The sequence below is a fragment of the Argentina silus genome, assembly GCF_951799395.1.
Source record: "Argentina silus genome assembly, chromosome: 5".
Classification (NCBI taxonomy): Eukaryota; Metazoa; Chordata; class Actinopteri; order Argentiniformes; family Argentinidae; genus Argentina; species Argentina silus.
Window position 1 is genome coordinate 13,769,857 of NC_139659.1, and position 24,882 is coordinate 13,794,738.

General features: G+C 46.2%; 2 protein-coding genes across 3 annotated transcripts in view; one reads left to right on the plus strand and one right to left on the minus strand.

Moving 5' to 3' along the window:
• The first annotated feature begins 313 nt into the window (after positions 1-313).
• On the plus strand, positions 314-8,313 carry LOC310805270 (macrophage mannose receptor 1-like). The gene is made up of 13 exons (XM_083670866.1): positions 314-345; positions 521-621; positions 883-999; positions 1,319-1,456; positions 2,007-2,161; positions 2,406-2,505; positions 2,894-3,126; positions 3,433-3,619; positions 3,962-4,222; positions 4,905-5,087; positions 7,477-7,536; positions 7,673-7,818; positions 8,163-8,313. Exons 1-13 carry the CDS (start codon positions 317-319, stop codon positions 8,205-8,207), a joined length of 1,755 nt encoding a protein of 584 aa, XP_083526992.1. The 5' UTR covers positions 314-316; the 3' UTR covers positions 8,208-8,313.
• Positions 8,314-9,313: 1,000 nt separating this feature from the next.
• Positions 9,314-24,882, minus strand: part of aff1 (AF4/FMR2 family, member 1) — a 32,356-nt gene continuing 16,787 nt past the window's right edge. Inside the window, exons 4-19 of one of the 2 annotated variants that reach the window (XM_083669866.1) lie at positions 24,327-24,368; positions 23,681-23,767; positions 22,880-22,916; positions 21,850-21,904; positions 18,803-18,953; positions 17,588-18,700; positions 16,502-16,596; positions 15,766-16,021; positions 15,438-15,529; positions 15,043-15,112; positions 14,721-14,857; positions 14,123-14,194; positions 13,693-13,786; positions 13,246-13,289; positions 12,719-12,945; positions 9,314-12,480 (exon numbers count right to left, since the gene is read on the minus strand). In XM_083669866.1, coding sequence (XP_083525992.1) covers positions 12,356-12,480; positions 12,719-12,945; positions 13,246-13,289; positions 13,693-13,786; positions 14,123-14,194; positions 14,721-14,857; positions 15,043-15,112; positions 15,438-15,529; positions 15,766-16,021; positions 16,502-16,596; positions 17,588-18,700; positions 18,803-18,953; positions 21,850-21,904; positions 22,880-22,916; positions 23,681-23,767; positions 24,327-24,368 — 2,697 coding nt within the window. In that variant the 3' untranslated portion in view covers positions 9,314-12,355. Of the gene's footprint in view, positions 12,481-12,718; positions 12,949-13,245; positions 13,290-13,692; positions 13,787-14,122; positions 14,195-14,720; positions 14,858-15,042; positions 15,113-15,437; positions 15,530-15,765; positions 16,022-16,501; positions 16,597-17,587; positions 18,701-18,802; positions 18,954-21,849; positions 21,905-22,879; positions 22,917-23,680; positions 23,768-24,326; positions 24,369-24,882 lie in introns of both variants that reach the window. The other variant, XM_083669865.1, reaches the window with a different exon arrangement.

Genomic DNA, 24,882 nt, shown 5'->3' on the forward strand with positions numbered 1-24,882 from the left:
AACTTTTTTTAACGAGTATAGCCCTACATCCATTCTCTTCCATCCATCCTCTTACATCCATTTAAAACTATGGGTGAATTAATATCTTAGTGCTACAAGGGTGTCAACAAACTCACCACTGACTTAATCACTTTAGACAAAGTTAGTTTGTGTATGAGTATACTGAGGCCTGCATAGACACCAGGCCTGTTACATGATTGAACCTCCAGTCAGAGTAGTGTTTGTGAATGAAGAGATGATTCCCACCCAGTGGTGATGTGTGTTCATACTACAGGTGGGAACAGGAGATGTCAGCGCAGCCTGGATTGGGATGCGGATGTTTGGGGTCACAGGAGGAGAATACATGTACGTCCATTTTGGATTGAGCCTTCTCATTCTGATATACTTAATGATCTGTAACATTAGTCATGACTGCTCTCTCTCTTTCTATTTCTCTGTTTGTCTCTGTCTCTCTCTGCCTGTCTCTCTCTCCCTCTCTCTCTGTCTCTCTTGCTCTCTCTCTGTCTGTCCCCCTACACAGGTGGCTGGACTTTTCCCCTGTGACATACGTTCACTGGGGTCCGGGAGAGCCCAACGATGCCAACGGGGAGGAACAGTGTGTCCAGATGAACAGACATCAAGGTACTGTACTGAGCCTCAGAAGTATTGGAGTAGAAATAAAGAGTTGATAAGCATGTTTCAGTCAAAACTAATGCATGATGGTATTGAAATAAGTGTTGATGTTGTCATAAGATGTTTAATTCTTTCTGAGACATTTATCATCACAGACTATCATTAATAGCCTTCAACAGGATAATAATGTGATGTAATTCTGATTGTACATTTTCACACCATGCTAAAAATGGATCCATTGTTATTGCAATGCCTCCTTGTCTCCTGCAGGTTCATGGAATGATGCCAACTGTGGGCGGGAGGCCGGTTATGTGTGTAAGAAATACCCTGGGGAAGACCACACCCCTCCTCCCCCCACCCAGCCCTGGGTGGGCTACTGCCCCGACGGTACACTCACCTTCCTCACTCTTAAAATACAGCCATCCTTCCTTCCTTCCTTCCTTCCTTCAATTAATCACAGATCCAACATGACTGGATTGGTCCAAGCAAGCCTTTCACTTCATGGCTATCACCAATCAAGTCATGTCAGATAAGGGAAGGAAGGAAGCATTTTTAAGAGTATTCAAACTGTGTCCCTTTGTTAACTCACTAACTGCCAAAGAATTCTGGAACACTCACCACCTAGAGTGCCAAGTGTTTTATGTGGTATTTACCTAGCAACAATAAAAACCTGGTGTCAACTGTTCTCATGTTGGGCTGTTTCTAGGATGGATGCTGTTCGGGAGCAAGTGCTACATGTTCAAAGGACGCAAGAATGAGTTCAAAGCCAACTGGACCTATGCCCGGAACTGGTGCCGGGAGCAGGGAGGCGACCTGGCCGTCATTGACAACCAATACGAGAACGGTAAAGCTACAGTCCGGAGACTACAGCTGTGGATCTCCCATGCATCTTCTATGTATTTGTCCATTTGTCAGGGACCGTGCACAACACACTGTAACAGTTGCACATAGCTTAGCTTCATTGCTAATTACCTTCTGATGTTCCATGTACTGTACGGCTCCTAGTTGTTACTATAGATCTAGCCTCATTCCCAGACACTTCCCCCTAAATGTGCGAAAGGTCTAGTGGACCAACCCGTCAAACTTGGCCTTCATTAAGCCAATAGAAAGAAGGTTAAAAATGGATGGCATGTAGCCCCCCCCCCCCCCCCCCCCCCCCCGAGTGCTTACACACCACACGCTTCTGATTCGTGCTGAAATAAAATAATAACAACTACTTTACTCAGTAAGTTCACTCCCACTAAGGCCAGGTTTGAGATGTTGTTATTCCAGTCTTATATGCATTATCTGTTTGCAATAGCCTGGAGACAAGGTTACTACAGATGAAATTGATTAGATAGGTATATTCTCTGTGGTGGTTTTTCACATCTCTAACACTCACCCCCTCCCTCCAGACTTTGTGTCTAGCTACCTGAGGGATCTGGAGCTGCCTACGTGGATTGGCCTGTCAGATATCCTGGTGGAGAACCAGTATGCCTGGAGTGACGGGGTCAGTACAGTGATGTACACCAACTGGAACGAAAATGAGCCCAACAACCATGGAGGAGCGGTGAGAATTCACCATACTGACCTGTCCGTCTCTCTCTCGCTTTTGCGCTCCCCCTCTCTCGCTCTCTCGCTCTCTCGCTCTCTCTCCCTCTCACTCCTCTCTCTCTCTCTCTCACCATACTGTCCTTATAATGAAATGCATGAGAAGGAAAGATGGATTGATGAACAGCATCATGTTCTATGGGAAGAAAACAATAGAATGGACTATCACAAAAGAGTTAACTGTATCGTCTTGTCCTCCCCAGGAGCACTGCGTTTCCTTGCCTCACAACTATCTGGTGAGCGGGAAATGGAACGATGACGGGTGTCATGAGGAGCACAGCTTTGTTTGTTCCAGGATCAAATGTGAGTTGTGTTAACGTTGTTTAACCTCAGTCAACAGTTTTAACTTTCCACAGTCGCTAGGTGCTTCTGATGAGTAGGGCACCTGTTACATTTCCTGACAAAACACAGTACTTGCCTCAAAAGTATCGCTGCCATTGCCGACAACATAGACAGTTAAAGGGATAGTTCACCCAAATTACAAAATTGAATATTTGTTTCCTTACCTTGTCAATAGCCTATGGGCAAGGACAGAGTTCCATCCTTGCCTATAGACTGCTGACAATGTAAGGAAACATATGTAATTTAGGTGAACTATCCCTTTAATAATTGCAAACAAAGCACTTTTCCAGACAACTGTACAGTATAAACCAGCCTACTTTTAACAATGATGTGTTTCTGTATCACACAGCCAGCAGCATCCCTGCACCGCCCCCCAATAACCCCTGTCCCGACGGGTACGTGTCCTGGTACAAGAACTGCTACAAGCTGGTGTTGGAGCCTAAGACCTGGGATGCTGCCCAGGTGGCCTGTCAGGGGGAAGGGGGCAACCTGGCCAGCATAGACATGAGCTACGACCAGGCCTTCGTGGCTGGGGCTGTGCTGCAGGGCAAAGCAGATGCCTGGATCGGACTAAGACGCCAGGTAGCCTACTGGACTAGTCCCCCTACTTCACTTGTGTTGTATAAAAATGATGAAACTCAATTACTAGTGTATGTGTTTACAAAGTAATTAGTACAGTACTATGTACTGTAATTACATGTTCATGCAATATTGTCGCTAGAGTCATTTTGTTACTATGACAGCTTATAGTAGATTACAGTTACAGGTTACAGTACTGAAATGATCGATAGAGCGTTGATGTCTCTTGTTTTGATTACGGGATGTCTCCATAGTGTCCTTGGTTGATGGTCTGTCTGTCTGTCTAATTGTCTGCCTGCCTGCCTGCAGCCTGACAGCAGTTCGTACACATGGTCAGACGGCTGGCCAGTGTTCTTCACCCACTGGGGTCCAGGAGAGCCCACCAACCACCCAGGGGAGGGCTGTGTGACCATGCATGCCCCACTCTTCTTCCACGGGACATGGAACGACACCAGCTGTGATGCTCCCAAGGCCTCCATCTGCAAGATCTCCTCAGGTGGGTAGAACAACAGGACACATCTCTGAGAGTTAAATGAGTGAACCACAGATCTTTGCCTGCCATAAAGATATCTACGAAAGACAATTGGCTGTAGATCTACTCCTACATGTATGATATATTTATACAGGAATAAACTAATTCCAGCTCCAACTGCCACCTGCTACTGTAGATATGTGTTCTCTATGTTTTACAGTTTTGCCTGGCATAATTGTATTCTCTGTCATCCCTTGCTACTCAAACAAGTTGGAAAGCAAAGCAGCACTTTGTGAGACTGCAACATTCAATAAAGACACAAATAAAGTTCCTTCAATTCAATATTGTATTGTCGTCCCTCCTCAGAGCCTGTTCCTCCGACCCCGTCACCTGGCGATGGGAAGTGCCTCCCGGGCTATCATCCCTACGGCCGCTACTGCTACGTAGTCTACAATGGCGCCAAGGGCTTCTCGTGGCCAGAGTCCAGGTACTACTGCCAGCAGGTGAGGTCAGGTGACCTGGCGTCCGTCCACAGCCGGGCTGAGGTGGAGTTCCTCAGGAACCTCAACAACAAAAATCCGACAAAAGTCCACAACGTCTGGATCGGACTGACCCGGGACAGCAACTGTAAGGACTGGAGTTGTACTCTGATCTTTTATGCTTGACTTTGATTTCCAAGTACTAGACCACAATGATATTGAAGAGAGTCAGTGGAGGCTGGTGGAGGTAGGAACCGGAGGACGGGCTCATTGTAATGCATGAACACACATGAATTACACACATGCATTACATTGAGCCCATTCTCCGATTTCTACCTCCACCAGCCTCCCATGAAGAGAGTGTATGATAGAGTAATTCCAAATCGGCCCCATCTCACCTAAGCATTCCTGTAGCCCTGAGATAATTGGATAGAGGCTTAAGCAATATGGAGGTAGCTCACCTTGCCCTCTGATTGACTGGGTGGATGTCCCTGTGGTGTGCCTTGCACCTATCCAGTCCTCTCAGATCTAAAGGGCCCAGTATTTCAAAACTTTTAATCTGGATCAGAATGATTCTTTTTTGCTATCCAGGATCAGATCGAGCTGGCTGATTTCCCCTACACTACTCAAAATCTGCCAGATAGATCTGATCATGGATCGCAAAAAACAATCCGGATCATCATCATCTGATTAAGATTAAATGCTTTGAAATACTGTGGCCAGGGGGGGTAGGGGCTAGGTGTTGACTTGTATTAAGCATTACTCCACAGTTTCCTCACTTCAGTGTATACAGTCTGACTGTTCACTGATACATGTGTTACTGTTTCCAGTTGGTTGGAGTTGGACAGACTTTAAGCCACTGGCATTCCTGAACTGGGCTCCGAACGAGCCCAACGATGCTTTCCACCAAGGGGACGTGGGGGCGGAGAACTGCGTGGAGATGTACCCCGACGGGAAATGGAATGACAACCACTGTGTGCAGTTGAGAGGCTTCGCCTGCCAACACCATCAATGTAAGACTCACTGTCAGAGACTGAGCCCACAGCTGTTACAGACAGACAGGACAGGGACTCAGCCCACAGCTGATACAGACAGACAGGACAGAGACTCAGCCCACAGCTGTTACAGACAGACAGGACAGGACAGGACAGAGACTCAGCCCACAGCTGTTACAGACAGACAGGACAGGACAGGACAGAGACTCAGCCCACAGCTGTTACAGACAGACAGGACAGGACAGGACAGAGACTCAGCCCACAGCTGTTACAGACAGACAGGACAGGACAGGACAGAGACTCAGCCCACAGCTGTTACAGACAGACAGACAGGACAGAGACTCAGCCCACAGCTGTTACAGACAGACAGACAGGACAGGGACTCAGCCTACAGTTGTTACAGACAGACAGACAGACAGGACAGGGACTCAGCCCACAGCTGTTACAGACAGACAGACAGAGACTCAGCCTACAGCTGTTACAGACAGACAGGACAGGGACTCAGCCCACAGCTGATACAGACAGACAGGACAGGACAGGGACTCAGCCCACAGCTGTTACAGACAGACAGACAGGACAGAGACTCAGCCCACAGCTGTTACAGACAGACAGACAGGACAGAGACTCAGCCCACAGCTGTTACAGACAGACAGACAGGACAGAGACTCAGCCCACAGCTGTTACAGACAGACAGACAGGACAGAGACTCAGCCCACAGCTGTTACAGACAGACAGACAGGACAGGGACTCAGCCTACAGTTGTTACAGACAGACAGGACAGGACAGAGACTCAGCCCACAGCTGTTACAGACAGACAGACAGGACAGGGACTCAGCCTACAGTTGTTACAGACAGACAGACAGACAGGACAGGGACTCAGCCTACAGCTGTTACAGACAGACAGGACAGGGACTCAGCCCACAGCTGTTACAGACAGACAGGACAGAGACTCAGCCCACAGCTGTTACAGACAGACAGACAGGACAGAGACTCAGCCCACAGCTGTTACAGACAGACAGACAGGACAGAGACTCAGCCCACAGCTGTTACAGACAGACAGGACAGGACAGAGACTCAGCCCACAGCTGATACAGACAGACAGGACAGGACAGAGACTCAGCCCACAGCTGTTACAGACAGACAGGACAGAGACTCAGCCCACAGCTGATACAGACAGACAGGACAGGACAGGGACTCAGCCCACAGCTGTTACAGACAGACAGACAGGACAGAGACTCAGCCCACAGCTGTTACAGACAGACAGACAGGACAGGGACTCAGCCTACAGTTGTTACAGACAGACAGACAGACAGGACAGGGACTCAGCCCACAGCTGTTACAGACAGACAGACAGAGACTCAGCCTACAGCTGTTACAGACAGACAGGACAGGGACTCAGCCCACAGCTGATACAGACAGACAGGACAGGACAGGGACTCAGCCCACAGCTGTTACAGACAGACAGACAGGACAGAGACTCAGCCCACAGCTGTTACAGACAGACAGACAGGACAGAGACTCAGCCCACAGCTGTTACAGACAGACAGACAGGACAGAGACTCAGCCCACAGCTGTTACAGACAGACAGACAGGACAGAGACTCAGCCCACAGCTGTTACAGACAGACAGACAGGACAGGGACTCAGCCTACAGTTGTTACAGACAGACAGGACAGGACAGAGACTCAGCCCACAGCTGTTACAGACAGACAGACAGGACAGGGACTCAGCCTACAGTTGTTACAGACAGACAGACAGACAGGACAGGGACTCAGCCTACAGCTGTTACAGACAGACAGGACAGGGACTCAGCCCACAGCTGTTACAGACAGACAGACAGGACAGAGACTCAGCCTACAGCTGTTACAGACAGACAGACAGAGACTCAGCCTACAGCTGTTACAGACAGACAGGACAGGGACTCAGCCCACAGCTGTTACAGACAGACAGACAGGACAGAGACTCAGCCTACAGTTGTTACAGACAGACAGACAGACAGACAGGACAGGGACTCAGCCCACAGCTGTTACAGACAGACAGGACAGAGACTCAGCCTACAGTTGTTACAGACAGACAGACAGACAGGACAGGGACTCAGCCCACAGCTGTTACAGACAGACAGACAGAGACTCAGCCTACAGCTGTTACAGACAGACAGGACAGGGACTCAGCCCACAGCTGTTACAGACAGACAGACAGGACAGGGACTCAGCCTACAGTTGTTACAGACAGACAGGACAGAGACTCAGCCCACAGCTGATAGACAGACAGACAGGACAGGGACACAGCCCACAGCTGTTACAGACAGACAGACAAACAGGCAGGACAGAGGGAGACAGTCAGACAGATGGTCAACTGTTGTGTACAGAATGTGTTAGGTGTTGACACCTCTCTTCTTCCTCCCTCAGACTACACCACTGATGAAGATGGCGGCATAGTCATCCCCACTGATGCCCCTCTGGTTAGCAGTAAGTTTGCCCTACTTCAGTTGGAGTTTTCATATAATTCAACACATCGAATTAGTTTCAAATTGAATTTTTACAGTAAGACTTAAGGTGTAGGTAATGAAATGATTCTTACTGTCTTGTGTCCTGTCTTTAACAGATGGAGGAATGATAGCAGGGGCCGTCATTGGAGCCATTGTTGTTTTCACCTTGATATTCGGACTGCTATACTACGTCTTCAGCGTGCGAGGAGTCAAGCTGCCTGCCATCAGTTTCCCAACAAGAACTGGCAAGAATGTTGATGTGGTAAGTGAGACTTTGCTGAAGTTAAAAAGTGTTATAAAATGTATTTTTTTAAATGTTCATGTGTGTTTTTCAGGGATGGGTGGGCTTGGCCTCCAATTTGATTGCAGGCCCTTTTTTTTAAATCACATTTATTTTTCTTCTGTTGGATGCTTTTTTATCTATTTTTATTGTATAAAAGAAAATAAATTAAGGACAATTATAATAATCAATATAGCCACCATGTTAAATCATGTATCTAGCTGATATACACATTGTATTCATGTGAAACATTTTAACAAGGGATTAATATTTTAAGATTTACTGGAGTTTACAAAGTATAACTTTTTGTTGTTTTTCTGTTTCAGCCTGCTTTCAACAACCCCAACTTCGCAGGGGAATCTGAATCATAATTTATCGGACTTGGTCTGGAGTTTTTGTGTATTGGCCAACTTTGTTTTAAAATTGATTAAAGTCAAATTCTTCAGAATATGTTCTCTGTAGATCTAGTTCTCTATAAATCTGTGGGTACATAGTTCAATTATCATGTTGAATATTTGTATGAGATTGAAATGGTTACACTGTAAATACTGTAATGCATTGGTAATAAAAATAAAAATAGAAAAATAAACAATGGAGCTTCACTATTTATTGGTCACTATACAACAGTTCCTCCCTTTGCCAGAATACATATATTTAGTACATATAAAAAGGTCACTATGCATTATCAATTTGAAATGTAATAGGTTCAATGTACTGTAGATTTTCTGGAATAATAATTCACAGTCGGCACATTTTCCCCAAAGTTTATTGCCTCTGAAACATTTTACACTGCAGAGTTCTGGTCTAAGTGGCAGAAATGTACCGTTGAACCAGATATAACATATTTCAACAATTTATCTTCAGCTAAAGCGGCCAAGCTACAAAAGGTCTGCAAAAACAGCTTCTTTGGAAAAAAGGAACTTGTCAGAGTAAAAGAAAACCTAAATTCATTGCCAATCAGTCTTTATACATCTCTGTACATTGCAGCACAAACTATTTACATATTTTCACAAGGCAAAAAAGTTGAATTACAAAACATTTCTGCACATTTTCCCAGTTCATGACTGTGGTGATGATGACAGTCCTTGTTAGTGTGAGATCATATATCTATGGACAGGAAGTATCATTTTGCACACAGAATACCTACAAACGAAGCGCAAAGAATAAAGGTTGAAATGAAGCGTGGCGATAAAGCTTCAAAATAATATGAAAGGACATGTAACATGATATAGAAGAAACCAGAGAAATGTGGGTTTTTTTGTAAGTACAAATGTCATCTCAAACAAGACATTTCATTTTTCATGTGCAGCGCTGACATCCAAGTTGGGAAACTCGAAAGTATGAACTTACAAAGCAGCCTACTTCGGAGGAACGAAATTATATTTTATATATATATATATATATATATATATATATATATATATATATATATATATATATATATATATATATATATATATATATATATATATATATATATATATAAACAACAAACCTAAAAGCCATGGTACCAGTGTACTCAATTCATACTTTTCATATTTGTGATAAATAAATACATAAACAGCTCATTTCATATTTGTGATTCCGTGTGCAGCCCTTTTATTTTTGAACTCCAATAGCTATATAGCTTCTTTTTTTTTCCAGTGAGCCCCAATTCTTTTCTACAGTATAGCAACAATAAAACAATTCTAATAACTAATGGCACAGATTTCATCCACCATCTAAAGGTCTTTCATCGAAAACAACATTTCATTATTGTTATTTTCTCAATGTAAGAAATATATTGTTTAGTCTTTTTTTGTCGCTTAGTTTTATTGCTCAGAACCAAAGTCTTACAGCAGTGAGAGGAGGGACTGGTGCCACGGGGCCTTGTCCTTCTTAACATCTCAAAGCTTTTCTGTCCAACCCACAGGAGAACACTGAAGGAAACCGAAAATACTCAAAAGTGCAAACGATACACATGTTGGCCATTTCTCTTGCCCTAAGCACTGAAGTGTTCATATTGAATGACAGGAAAGGTTGGGAAGAAAAGATCTGAATATTCATTGATGTAAAATAAATAAGGAACACTAGTATTTTGTCAATAATAATATCTGTTAAACAATAAATAACCAATGATGTAATCAAATACATGTTTGTAATACCATCAAACCCCACCTTGTTGAAATCAAATGAAAAGATATGGCCGACAGGAACCGTGATATCTTAAAGGGAAATGCTTGCGTCCTAAAGGCAGTAGTGTCATTGTATTTTTGATCATCATGACTACACAGCCCTGAACACATGCGATCAAGATAAAGTCTATGCTAAAATAAAATCTCCTTCTCATATCCGCCCTATTCTCCAAAGTGTGCATTCGTTCACTCCACTTCGGGAAAGGGCTGGTGGAAGAAACATGGGTGTATACTCTCTAGCCCAGGCTACTCCAATAAACCCTCCTGGGGGAGTCAACAAGTGCACACTTACAGTAGGGAAGAAGCTAAATTGGGCTCATGTGTTCTGTTGTGTCGTCGAACACGCTGTTTAAGAGGCACTCACGAATAATGGGCACTAAGTTCAAAGGTCAGTAGAAAGATTTTAAGCCAATCACTTGCCTATTCCCTCCTATGACGTAAGATAAAAGTTTTAATGACGAGAAAGCAGCGATATTTCAGATGGGTTTTTAAAATGACTTTGCCACCATGGCTACAAATAGTCCTGAGGGCCCTTGTTTGCACTTACAGGATGTGACATCACACAGGTTGTGACATCACAAAACATTGTCAGTACTCACTCACAGGTTGCCAGTCCTACAGTGCATTTGTCCAACTGTCAAGGCTGTTAGTATGGGAAGGCCTTATTCCTAACCTGATCAAACAGGCAAAAACGTAAGCTGTAGGGGGGGGCTGCTAAGTCTCAAAAAGCACCTTTTCACTGAATAACCCCCTTAAAAACTTCTTAATCTTCACATTTCATTGAAGTTTGTGGGCTTTTGCTTTGCTTTTGCTATGATCTATAGAAGACGATGATACATTCAATGAGTATTTTGTTTGGGAAGACGAGCTTAAGTCTCCATTGAACATCTAAGGCACAATGTTTTAGTTTCTGCTCAACAATGCCAATCTGTGTGTATAAAAAGTGGGAAGATACACAGCTTGGGCCAGAGTGGTAGAACAATGTCTCTTCAGGGCCGAATCCCAACTTGAGATCTCCATGCCTAAACCAGACTTATAGTGACTTGGAATCACTTAATGAGATTGAAGTCACGTAAATCATGCATTGATGGAAGTCAATGGAAGATTATTGTGTGCTGATCTCACTCCAGGATTTATCCTTTTCATATTGCAGTACTTAAGAATAACCATCTATGCTACAGTCCCATCCCCCTCCCTCACCCGCCAGACTGTTCTGCTTCCCTCTGTCCAGTCTAGATGAGGTAGTTACTCCCGTCTTACTGCAGTACCAGGACTACCAATCAAACTCTACTTCATTGATTATTTGGCTTATTATCTAATGGTTAGATGAACAATGATTATTGATGAAGTGGAACTTGAAAAGTTCACAAATCAAATCAAAGTAAAGCAGATCTTCTGACTGAATGAACATAATGGACCCTGTACTGGCAGGTAGATCTTTCTCTTTGGAAAGGGGGGGCGGGGGGAGGAGTTCTCCGGATGAGTTTTTGGACTAGTCTGATGTCGGTGTGGGATGGATACCCCTTTTTAGTTCGCCAGGCTTTTTCAGTTGGGCAAAGTAAACATTGGCCAGGACATCGCTTCATCAAACAAAACAAACACATTCAATATCAACAACAATATATTAATAGTGATAATAATGATAGTAATAAAGATCATGATGATAATAATAAGGCTAATAAATACACTTTTTTGTTGTTGTTGTTGTTGTTGTCGTCACTGCTTTTACGTTACCACAGGTGAAGAGAGACCAAAGAGCAGATTCTTCAACCATCCCACAGGGAAACAACCACACTCAACCCTTGACAGGAGATATGAGGAGGGAGGGGGGGCTCTTGAGGGGCCAGTTGTGTTCAAAACGGGATAGTCCCTTGTTCAGCTGCCCCTAGCTCTGTCCATAGCCTCTCTCAGTCTGTGGGGGGGACGACGACACTTCCATGGGGGACCCTCAATTGCATGTAGTACAAACCCTGTAAGACTGCGTGTGTGTGTGTGTGAGAGAGAGAGAGAGAGAGAGAGAGAGAGAGAGAGAGAGAGAACTATGGACGACACCAAAACAGCATCTTTGGGTGCTGAACACAGTGACACACGCCTCTATAGACTTTCAGTTTCATAGGGTGTGTGTGTGTGGGGGCGGGGGAGAAACCAAAAAGTTGAGCAAAATGACTTGGTATCCATGTAGTAGACAATGCTGTGGGGGGGGGGGGGGGGGGTTGGACTCCTGCTTTCCTCTGTCTGCTAGGTGATGATAATGCATTGTCTCTGAGAGGGTAATGGTTCCAGTTAATCTCAAACAAGAGCCAGGGAGGGCAGGGTTGGGTAGTGTTGAAGGATGGGGGGGGGGGTCACTGGGATGCACGGGCATCCGTCCTGAGCCAGTGGAGACCCTGCCGTGTGTAGCGCACCAGCATGCTCATGCTGGAGGTGAGACTCAAAGGGCCCAGGGCTGAGTCCAGCTCCGACAGCAAACCTGAGGGGACACACACACACACACTCGCACTAAGATGGAGTACATTTATATGTTCACTGTTCATCAAATGTTCATTAATGTTTTCATTTTAAACCACCTTTTTTTTTTTTTTTACACACTGAACAAAAACAGTTGTCTAACCACAATTTTCTATCACTGTCATCCTGACCTCTAGAGGTGACATACGGTACTACAACTGAACCAGTGTGTGTCAGTGTTTCCCCCCTGCCCCTCTTACCGCTGCCTCTGTGGGCCAGCTCGTCCGCCTGCTCCCAGATGTCGTGGGCGCTCAGGAAGAGGGCCGTGATGTTGACGTAGGAGGATGCCACCTGCTGGATGACTTGGGGGATGGCCACGGTGCTGCTGGCGCTGCCCACCGAGCTGCTGTGGTTGGAGCCCGGCCCGGAGCTGCTGGCCGTGCTGGCAGGGGAGGGCATGGGCGACATGGGCGAGGGGGTGCCCGTGCTTCTGGGTGAGAGAGGAGGGGTGCACGAGAGGGGGGGGGACGGGGGGGGACATGGACGAGTCAGACGAGTTTCTCTGTACAACACACTGCTTTCATGATTCATCCACCGAAAGCCTTGAAGACGATGATAAGTTGATGCGTTGAATTTGGTGTGTTACCCTTTGCCTACACCGGCCCTCACAATGTTAAATTGCCCACCGTTGTCCATGAGCATGTCATACAACATACTTCTGCTTCAATGGCGCAGCAGCAAAAACATCACAAGTGAAAGGGGGAAGCTGACAAGGAGGAGAACTTACTTTGAAACACAGGGGGAGGGAGCCTGGGCTGACTTCGAGGAGGTCTGGAAAGGAACAATGACATGACCCAAATCAGTAACACAATCAATGTCCTTTTTTTTATTTATTTTTTTATTGAAGTCTTTACACGTTTTGGCAATGGATCATTGATTTGAAACTACACACTAGTTGTTTCCTAAGTATGTCATTGTCATATGTTAATTGTTTTCCTTTATGTGAACGTGCGTGTACAGAACAAATACAACAACAACAAAAAAACATACAAACTATTGTATTATATTGTGTATTGTAACCATTGTGTGTATTGTGCTACTATTGTGTTCTATTGTGTTTTTGAAGAGGAGAGCTTGCGAGTAAGCCTTTCATGGTACTGTACTCTGTATCCCAGTACATTGGACAATAAACGTTGAAATTTTGAGCTACACATACAGGATCCTGGAAAACTACCTTGAAATGATCAGTGAGGGTCCTTGAATACTTAAGTGCAGCTTCTCGCTTGTAGCGGAACATGGCCATCTGCAGAAGGGACTGGCACTTCATACTGGGACGTAAACAACAACAAACATGTTAGATTCTCATCATAATCAACTTCTCTCAGGAGGTAGACTGACTGTCATTTAACTTTCATCAAACATTTCTGTTACATTTTACTTGTATAACTATTACTAATGGATAAAAAAAAAGAGAGAAGAAAAACAGCCAAGATGTGTCAAAAAATAAAGTAATACTTTAAAGAGAAAATCATTCCTTTAAGAAGAACTATGGGAAGCCATTTTGTGGCAGAGGCAGAAATCAGAACACGTGTGTTTGATACCAATCCCATTCCATGCATTACCATTGCCAGTCCTCAGATCTCTGCCTCCGTCAGCAGCCTTACCATAAAACAGTAAAGTCCTTCTCTGTAGTGGGGGAGGAAGGGTCCATGGAGTTCTTCAGCTTCAGTATAAACCTGATCAGAGAAAACGGCCGGAATTTAAAGACAAGATAGACCAAAGCAAAGCTAGACCAAGACCTTTATAATAGACCAGTTTCACATCCTGTTCTAGATTTGTGTCTGTACAGTAGTCTAATGTAACAGACGGCAGGCAGACCAGTAGACAGACAGGCAGACAGGAAGACAGGCAGGCAGATGGACAGGATTGGTGACAACATTACAGCTAGGAAGTAGTTGTGGTGGTGCAGAGGTTCCTCTAATTAGCGTTTGGTCTCAGATCACCCCAGGGTAAGTCGGGGCTTCATTCCAACTGATCTTAATCAATTACTGCCAGTAAATGAGAGGTGGACAATGAACTACTTGGCTACTGAAGCTGATGAGATCAATTGGGTGAAAAGCAGCAGTTGTACTGAGTTGTATACGAGCCAAATGCAGACCTTGATGTGGTCGAATCCCTTTGACTACTTCAAGAAAAACATTCAGATATTGGCACAACATCTGTGGAGTTGTCAGTACAGGTTGTTTTTGTTTGTTTGCTGACCTGATAAGATCCACCGTTTCCGCAAACATGGTATACGCCGGCTTCGGGGTCTGGGGGTCAGTTTCCATAGCGATGCCGCTCTCCACGAAGGACATGGCGGCATCTAGGTAGTTGATAGCTTTGCCCACCTTATCTGACTGCAGAAAGAACACCCACACACAGGCCTTGGGTTAATAATAGCCAAAGAGCGTGTCTGGTTTGTGTGTGAGAGAGGGAGACAACGAGAGAGAGACACACACACACACTGACAGAAAGAGAGAGAGAGAGAGAAAAAAAAAACAGAGTCAATTGAATGAACGAAATAGAGCAAACTAATTATTACCGTAACCGTTGCATCAGCTTTGTGCTTCAGTTTTTTGGCTTCCTTCATATGATACTCCACTGGGTACTGCCTGTGGATGAGGGCAACATTGGTAGATATTAGGACACAATACTAAATATTATACAACCAATGGTTTGGAATTCCCATTGTTGCAGCCTATACCCATTCATAAAATGCCATTGTTTATGTTGTTACCTTGCTGTTTTCACCATGGACAGAGTCACTAGAAATCAGTTCTGGAACTATCAACCAGCACTTGGGTGGTTTTGATGGCAGTCAATACGAATAGAACTAATGACCAGAGAACGCCATAAATTGCACTTGGCAACCAGTGTTAGTGAATGTAGAAGTTTTGTTGAAAACTTCTATATGAGCTCCCAGGGAGGTCATCTTACCTGTCCTCAAACTTGAGCAGAGGTCTGGAGAATGAGGCAGCTACGGTGGGCAGGGCGGGCGCTGGGACGGCAAAGCTGCTCTTAGGGGCCTTCTGTCACAACACAGAGAAGAAGCACCGTGTTAGCGTAGTAGCCAAGCTACTACTTAGCCCTGGTGTGGCTAGCTGCTAGCCAACAACATTAAATACAGTATCATCAGGGCTAATCATCAACATATTAAAAACACAAGGCACCCAAACACACAATCCACACATTTACATACTCAATTTCACAAACAGCAAACAAATATACAGTACAACAACCCATTTTGTTTTTGTGGTACAAGTACCTTGCCGGTCTTGGAGTGCTGTGTGCGCTGTTTCCCAGTGCTCTTCTTGTGCTTGACGGGCGGGGTGTCTCTGCCGTTGCCTGCAGCAGCAACAACAGTGCTAGGCTCAGGGCCCTTCCCTGAGTTCCGCTTGTGTCCCGGACCCTTGGAAGGAGGCTCCTGGGATGTGGGGGGCTGCTGCTGCTGCTGCAGGGGAGGGTGAGGAGCCTTCTTGGGCCGCTTCCTCTCCCTGTCATCCCCGGGGTTCCTGGAAGTCCTGTGGGAGAGCGGACCAGAGAGCATGTTGAAGAGAGAGGGGAGATCGTTAATGCCAACACTAGTTGATAATACCTTAGAGCTAGCTGGTAGAGTGAGTTGCAGAGGGATAGGTGCTGGGTGTATGTGTGGATCTGTGGAGGGGGACTTTCCACCCTAATGGGAGACCGCCTAGGTTGATACACTGACTGGTCTCTGGGGTGTTATTGGGATTACAAACTCATTTTACTGAAGAGCACCAAAGGAGAGGTTGCCAAGGAGCATGGAAATCACCCAAGCTTTGCTGATTCATAGTTAAAGATCATACAACAGAATAAACAGAAAAGTGACAGTGACTTCCATACCATGTTGAACTCAGGGGGAGTGAACGCTACTCTACCCAACAGGATGGCTGAGCTGAGCAGTGGTGTAATAGTTTCCCACCACTACCAAACCCCTCGTGAACCTCAACTCAGTGTGAGACGGGTTTAACGTTACTCACTCAGATTTGGAGGAGGCTTGACTGGAGGAGGAGGGCTTGAGGTCTTTCTCCAGCTTTGGCTTCTTCCTGGGCAGGGCTTTGGCCTCCTTGTCAGCCTGCGGGATAAGGAGAGAATTAAACATTTGACACATCCGACCCTCTTTCTCTCTCTGTCTGACTGGGCTCCATCTCGCTCTCCCTTTCCGTCTCTCTTCTAGATCTTCTTTCTCTGTTCAGTGCGCTCTCTGACAGTCAGTCAGTCTGTCTCCCTCTCTCTCTCCTTACCCTTGAAAAGACAAGCCTCTATGGACAAAGACCCAAAGTGTTACATTTCTTTATATGCTCCAGCAGACCAGAAAGTTTATCATTCTATAGCACTTATGGTTCACTGGTCCACTCTACAGGCTTGCCCTGGCAGGAGAAGCAAAGCACAGAACAAAAAGCCTTCATGCAACTTTCTTTCACACCTCACTAGTGGAGAGCCAAACAAAACAAAGAGCAGATACTGTATATCAATTATAAGGCCTATTGGCATCTTTTCACTGTTTTGAAAATGATTTAAAAAAGCATGGTTGATTCACTGTAGGACAGATGGAGTACCCTGAATGCTTCCAGAAACCAGAATTAATATGCAACTGGTCTGGCAAGAAGCCTTGTGTTTTATTTGCTGCCCAGCCACCCCCCCCCCCCTTAATCAGACCCAAATACTTTGTTTGTTTTATTTATTTTAACAGTTATTGTAGCATATTATGGTATATTGTAGCCTTGTGCATATTACTGTGCAAGTGGCTATGCAGGTCACTTTGATTGTGTTCAGATCTGTCTACCCTTCTCCTGAAGAGTGCACTTGTGCACTTCCTCCATGTGGGGATTTACAAGCCAACAATTTGTCTAAGCATGGGCTGTTACACCAATTCGTTCCCATCTAAATCATAGGGACTAGAGGTAAAAGGAGAATTTTCTATTTTGTGTGATAAAGCATGTCTCATACAGCCATTCTAAAAGACAGAACAAATAATATCTGTAAATATGTACATCTAATATATAATTATAATATCAGCAAGACCATGTAATTCCATTTCACAACATGAAGGAAAGTCAACCCACTGGTCTCTTTTTGCAGACTTTGGTAGTAGTAGCAGCAGTGTCGGGGTCTCCCCTCTCCGTGGTCAGCGGTGGGAGTCTCTTCCCACTGGCGTTGTCTGGACCCCCCTGGGTGGCTCTCAGGGTGGCCAGGAGGGGCACCCGGGACAGCAGGCTGAGCTCGATCTTCACCACCAGGGCACCGCGGGGCGGGGGGCCCGGGGCGGCCTTGAAGGCTTTGGCTGAGGATGAGGACGAGGACTCCCCTCCTCGCTTGGCTGTGGAAGAGTTGGACTGGAGGTGCGTTGTCACTGATGCGGCTGCGGGGGGGTGACTCCGAGGCTTCTTATGACCCTTCTGGGCCACCATCACCGTCTCAGTTCGAACACTGCTGGTGGTTTTCACCGCAGGGGGCGGGGGCAGGGCCGGGGACGGCTGGTCCAGCTGAACGGGGCTGGGCGACGGAGACCTCCCCCTGTTGGTGTCTCTCTTACAGTCCAACACCAGGGTCACTTTAGGGCCGCTGCACTCCTTCTCTTTCGCCTTCCTCTTCTCAGACGAGGTGCGCTTGGCGGGCTTCTTGCCATCCGCTTTGGCCCCGCCAGCGCTGCTCTTGCTGCTGCCGTGCCCGGTTTTCGTCTTCACCTTGGGCCTGTCAGTGAAGGAGGGGTCTTTGTCGCGATGGGCCACCTCCACACTCTCCACCCGGAGACCGGCAGGCTGGGGGTCCTCGGGGCGGGGGGCCTTGGCTGGCTTGGAGGGGTGCTTGTTGCCCACCGTCTTCCTCTGGGTGCCGTCCCCATGGGAGGAGGCGGTGGCGGCGGGGTACTTGTCGTTTTTGTAGGGGTGGACAACTTGGTTGATGATGTTGTTGTCGATGTGTTTGGCGTCACGTTGAGGCTTGGCCTCGCTGTCGCTGAACTCCGGCCGCAGAGTCGGGGTGTGGGAGTTGTAGTCCCTGGGTGTGGGGTGGGCTACGGCCCCCTCCTCCTCCTCCTCTTCCTCATGGTGGGCCTGCTGCTGCTTGGGGACTGGGCTCTGTGCGATTGGGTCACTCTGGCTCTCTGTGATGGGGTTCTGCTGGCTCACACGGATCCAGTTGTTCAGCTGCCAGTTGGTCACCGTGGGGCCATCAGTCTGGACAGATCAAACAGACAGGATATTATCCATCAATGAAAACCTGTAATGTTGGGTGCATACCTGAATATAATAAAGGTGTGTGTGTGTGTGTCCCTCTACCTTGGGCACAGGTGGGCTGCTCCTGAGGGGTTGTGGCACCTCCTCTGTCCCACTCTCACTGCTCTCGCTGTCCGACTCGGACCCCGAGCTGCTCTCAGAGTCGCTGGAGCTGGCTGACTCCACCCCGCTGGAATGTGCTGCTGCAACCGTACTGAAAGACCACAGGAGACAGGTGTCAGGACCAGAGAACACAGGAGACAGGTGTCAGGAGGACCAGAGAACACAGGAGGCAGGTATCAGGACCAGAGAACAGAGGAGACAGGTGTCAGGACCAGAGAACAGAGGAGACAGGTGTCAGGACCAGAGCACACAGCAGGCAGGTGTCAAGACCAAAGAATGTTGAGACAAAGAGTTTTAACAGGGAGGCCAGTGAGGTGGTGAGACACAAAGAAAGTACTGGTTGGCAATGCAACACTCCTGAGGGATACTTTGAGGATAGTTAGCTGGTTAACTCATTGATCCTTCTTTGTCGCATATCTACCCCACCAGGTGTGGAAACCCTAAACTTGTCTAAACAATTTACGTTTCCTTCGGACATGTCTTGGGGCATTCACACACACTGCAGGAGGCTGTACCCTCTCCACACAAGCAGTTCTCTACCACACTGAACTGCAGTGGATCCTATGACATTCATCCCTAGCAGGAGACTGAGATCTAGGTGTCCTCTAGTGAAGATCTAGGTGTGCTCTAGAGAAGATCTTGTGTTACACACAACACAGTAGATTTTAGAATTTTCTGTTACATTTTTATACTTTCAGCAAATATATATGTATCACAATAGCATCGTATCATGATATTGTGAGGTCCTTGCCAATACCCAGCCCTTGTGTGCTTTAGTGAAGTTCAAGGTCTGTCACCACTCATTTGTTTGTCCTCTCTCTCTTTCCAGGGTGAACACTGCATAACACCAAGGGGTGGTTAGTAAACATCGGCTAAAAGTGATACAATCGTAGGAGTAGGAACTCCGGCAGAGTCAAAGTCACTACAGCATTCATTAGGCAAGGCAGCCACTGAGGAGCCTGATACAAATCTAATAAGAATACATCACATGTATCCTTCGACAGATCCCGAGAGTCCATAATCTGTCCTGAAGTTGGACATGGAAAAACTAAAAGGAGACCAAAGCCATTTCTTTAACCAATTTAATACTTTCTTTTAAATATAAATCACATGAAAAAGTCTTCTAAAAGCAGGCCCAACTATAGACAAATGTGTCAGGGTCCTTTTTCTGCTACCCTCACTTTAAAGTAATGTGTATCATTCTGGCAAGTTGTCTACTAGCTCTAGGAGACAGCGTAGCACAACACAACACAGAAGACACAACACTGGGATGAATTCTGTGGAGGTACAGCCTCCTCACAGCCCCCTTAAATATAAATCCTTTGCCCCCCCCCCCATAATCCACCCTGTCCTCAGCGGGACCCCCTCCAACCCAAACACAGCAGCCTCCAGGATCTCTGAGCTGCCCCCTGGAGCACTCCACCAGATGTGCCTTTCTCACACACTACACAACACACACACACACACACTACACAACACACACACACACACTACACAACACACAACACACACCCCAACCTGCCATGTCTCAAACATCCACTCTCACAAAGCAGGAGACATTAGTACCTTGGCTTATGTAAACCTGAACTAGAACAAATAGTTTGTAATACTCTGTAACCAAGATAAATACAGTTGTCATGACTGTAATTTAAAAAGACACATTTCCATGGATTAGCCTAGCATTTGTTATGCTTATTCCACGTGTCCACGTTTTGTGTTGTCTTTGGCACTAAAGCCTGGCAGCCTTGAGCTTAGAGAGAGAGAGAGATAGGCCAATGTCTCAAATGACGTGCACACTAATGTCCCAGGCATTGCACTCCTCCTGACCAGAGCCCAAGGGAAACCTCTCGGTACCGGCTCTGTTCATCAATAATGGAGGACCCTGTGGGGGTGAACGGGCTCATTTACCTGCCAGGTGAGCTCCTCTCCATGCTAAAAGGTACAAGACACACCTGAGGCACAGTTCGAGAATCAGGTTACCCCCAAATCCTAAACCTGAACCATTATAAGGAGGGAAAAACGCAAGCCTCAGATCAGCATTATGGGGCCAGATTAAGTTTCAAATAGTACTTGAAATCGTTTTTAAATACTTAGCAGAGCTTGTACCAGTTTGCCTGGTACAATGGAACCAATGGAATAGTACCAAAACAAAGTGCAGACCCTCACCCATCTGGCACTCCAGGCAGGCTCAAAGCAAACGCTCAAAAGTATTTGAAATACATCTAATACTTTGGAGGCAACTTTCTCCCTCCTCTCCATGGTCTCTCCAGCCCCCCTAACTTCTCTTTATGGCTATAAATAGACAGGAGGGCTCCATGTGAGGTTAGCTAGCCCACCAAAGTTCTGCGAGGCCTACCAGCAGCTTCCTGTCACGTGGTCAGGCTCAGATGGTGTGTGTGTGTGTGTGTGTGTGTGTGTGTGAGTTCCTAACCACACACAAGTCAATCATGATATGGTGCTTTTGTCATTCAAACAGTGAGGGGGCTAGGGACAAGCAAACTAGTATTTCATTAACTGAAATATACAGATAATGATCTCACTGTGATGTTAAAGAGATGGGCAAGGCATACAGGGAGATCATGAGACAGAACACTGCTACTGTATGGGACACTGACTCTGCAGGCCCTGTCCACTATTAGTCATGAAACAGGAGGGGGGTCAGGATACCCATCTGTGGCATTCATGTAAGGAGTGAACACACACACACACACACACACACACCTGCTTCAGCCTCTCTCAGTGATCTGAGAGCTGTGACATTTCCGAGGAATCCATAACTGAAAACGGATCTAATACACACAGAGCAGCACTGGACTCACTGTGTCAACCCCCCCCCCCCCAATCCCTCCTGGATGTCGTCTGACCACAAGAGACATCATGACCTTTTCAACCCCACCGGGAGGGCATGGTGAAGGGGAGCAAAATGGACCCTTGTGGCGCACCGCGGCCGATAGGGGCATGACATGACAGAGAGGTAATATACTCACGATGAGCTCTGTTGATTGATACTGGAGGGAGCTGTTGGAGGAGAGCCATAGTGTTCTAGAGAGGAGGGAGGGAGGGAGAGAGAGACATCATTAAAAAAAAAAAAAAAAAAAACACCAAATAGGAGGACACGTCCCCCTAAGCTGACCAATCGGTGAGCCAAGAGGGAGGGACAGTTAAACAAAAATAACAATAAAACTTGAAGAGAGAGAGCTGGGGCCAGGGGGGGCAGAGCTAGGCTCGTACAGGAGCAGCAGCTAGCTAGCAAAGTTTATTGGTTCTTGGCTGGACCTCTCAGATTAATGGAGGAGAGATAAATGCCGCGGCTGTGATCAATGACTGCTTTAGCTGAGGGAGGCCAGAGGTTCAAGTGTTTGTGATGGACGTCCGGCAGAGATGAAGAGAGAGAGAGAAAGAAAGAAAGAAAGAAAGAAAGAAAGAAAGAGAGAGAGAGAGAGAGTGCTAGCGTGCCAATACAGCCAAGGAAGTGGTAGTTGTAGAAGTGGCTTTGATGTTCAGAGACCACGGGGTGGGAGTGTGTGTGTGTGTGTGTCAGGGGGGTCAAAGTCCTTTCTCGGCTGAGCCTAATTTGAGGTGACACCACAGGGCTTTTTTTTTTTTTCCATTCCCATGTTTTTGTGGTGGAGTTAACAGAGAACGCGAGGGGGAGAGAGTAGAGAGTAGAGAGAGAGAGAGAGAGAGAGAGAGAGAGACAGAGAGAGAGAGAGTAGAGACCCCATCAACTTCCATGAGCTAATAAAACCTCAGTTCATTGTTGTATTCGTTAGTTTGAGAGGAACACTGGGCTAAAGCCAAACATTGTGTTTTAAACACAATGTATATGAATGTCATACCACTGGTACCAGATGTGTGCTTTATGCAAGTCCTTTGACTATCACTGTCTTAGCAAACAGAACAGAGGACGTGGCTAAAGCCCATAGCTGAGCAGTGATATTCATTCCCAGTGGTATTCTGTATGACCCAGTGATGTGTGAACCAGTGTAGGCTCGCCACCCCCCCAGAGGGACTTACTTTGTCCTGGAAATGACGGTGGGACATGCTGTGCTTCCTGTGAAGGGGGAGAGAGTACAGATAAGCAGCTTTAGGTGTTGCTACCGCTGATATGGTGACTACGCAGATTTACTGTGTATCATGCTCTCTCTGAGTACCTCTGTTCTAGACAACACTGATTCATGTGGGGGAAAAAAACAAAAAAACACTGGTATTATGCAAATAGAGTAGCTAGCCATTGCTAGCTGGCTTTGGGGATTCCGAGTTGCTTTTAAACGCTAGAAATAGAATGTGTAAACAAAACAAAAAAGTAGTAGTAGTAGGATGTTGGGCTGCTAGAATTAAGTAATCAAAAACAAATGTTGTAGTTGTCGTAGTAGTGTGTTAAACAGTTAAAATCTGGTATTTAAGACCAATGCAGTAGAAGTAGGTTGGGCAGCTAAAATAAAGTATTCAAGAACAATGTAGTAGCAGTAGCAGTAATAGTAGCAGGAGTAGTAGCAGTAGCAGAAGCAGCAGCAGTAGCAGGGGTAATAGTAGTAGTATCGTAGTAGTCGTATCAGTAGTAGTAGTAGTAGTACTAGCAGAAGCGTAGTAGTAGTAGCAGCAGCAGCAGTTGTATCAGTAGTAGTAGTCCTAGCAGAAGCGTAGTAGTAGTCGAAATAGTAGTAGTCGTATTAGTAGTAAAAGCAGTAGTAGCAATAGCAGGATGTGGTCGTCGTAGTAGTAGTAGTAGTAGTAGTAGTAGTAATAGTGTTAGTAGCAGTAGCAGAAGCAGCAGTATGTTACTATTGGGTAGCTATTGGCGGGCCAGGCTCTCACCTTGGCTGGGAAGGAGAACTTGGAGGGCTCGGCTGTGCTGGGTGTGTGGATGGCTGTCAGCAGAGGGGGCCAGGAGTGGGTCATTTCCTGATGGAGCACAGAGATGACATGAGAAACAGATTAGAGGCCATTACACATACACACAGACACACATCCACGCACAGACACACATCCACGCACACACACATCCACGTGCACGCACACATCCACGCACATTCACCCACACACACAAACAAAATCACCCACACACACAAAGTCACACACACACTCACACAACATGTGACTGAGTTCATGGTGCCCTTCTGAGGGCAACAAGACACCGAAAGCGAGAACAACAACAACATCACCACCACCACAACAATCCTAGTGTGACTGCTTTAACATAGCCCATTATGGGCTGCTGTGGCTGTTGCCCTGAATGCACACATGGCACGCACGCTCTCTGAGGAAACATGCCTCAGATAAAAAAAACTAACAAACTGGAATGTGAACAATCAGCCATGTGACTGGACGCTCTGATCCCTCTTTAGCAAGCCAACATTCTGGATGATGATGATAATGACTACAACGCTAACAAGCAATAGCCCCGCCTTTCTAAAGAAATAGGACGATGGATTAGCGGAAAAAAGGTTTGCGTACTACTCACCCTCAGAATGTCCTCCACACAGTGAGCTTCATTTGATAAAGTCTGGAAGGGGGGTGGGTGGGGGTGGGGGGGTGGGAGAGGAGAAGGAGAGAGTGCACAGAATCAGCCAGGAAGGAGACGATTGAAGACGAGGGAGGAGAGTGCTTGAACATAGCAATTGCATGGGGGGGGAACGGTGGTAAACGCTTGTTGAACCACAACAACCATGTGACTTTCACTGACATGCACGCACGCACAGCAGGGGCCTCCAGCAAAGAGCCCCATGACCTCACACCTGATGCAGTCAAGTGGGACTGGGGAGAGGGACCATCGCAGAGGTCAGCCTGTGAGGGCAGGAGCGTGTGTGTGGTGTGTGGTGTGTTTGGCGGAAGTATTGGTCAAAACATTGAGTGGAATTGAAAAGTCAATTTAAAGTGGCTATTTGTGAAAATGTAATCTTCTTGACTGAGAGAATGTACAAAATCCAGAATATCAACCAATACATTATCTATAACATAACATCTATAACATATTCAAGGCCTGTGCCTCGATCATACCATGTTAAAAGTACCATTAT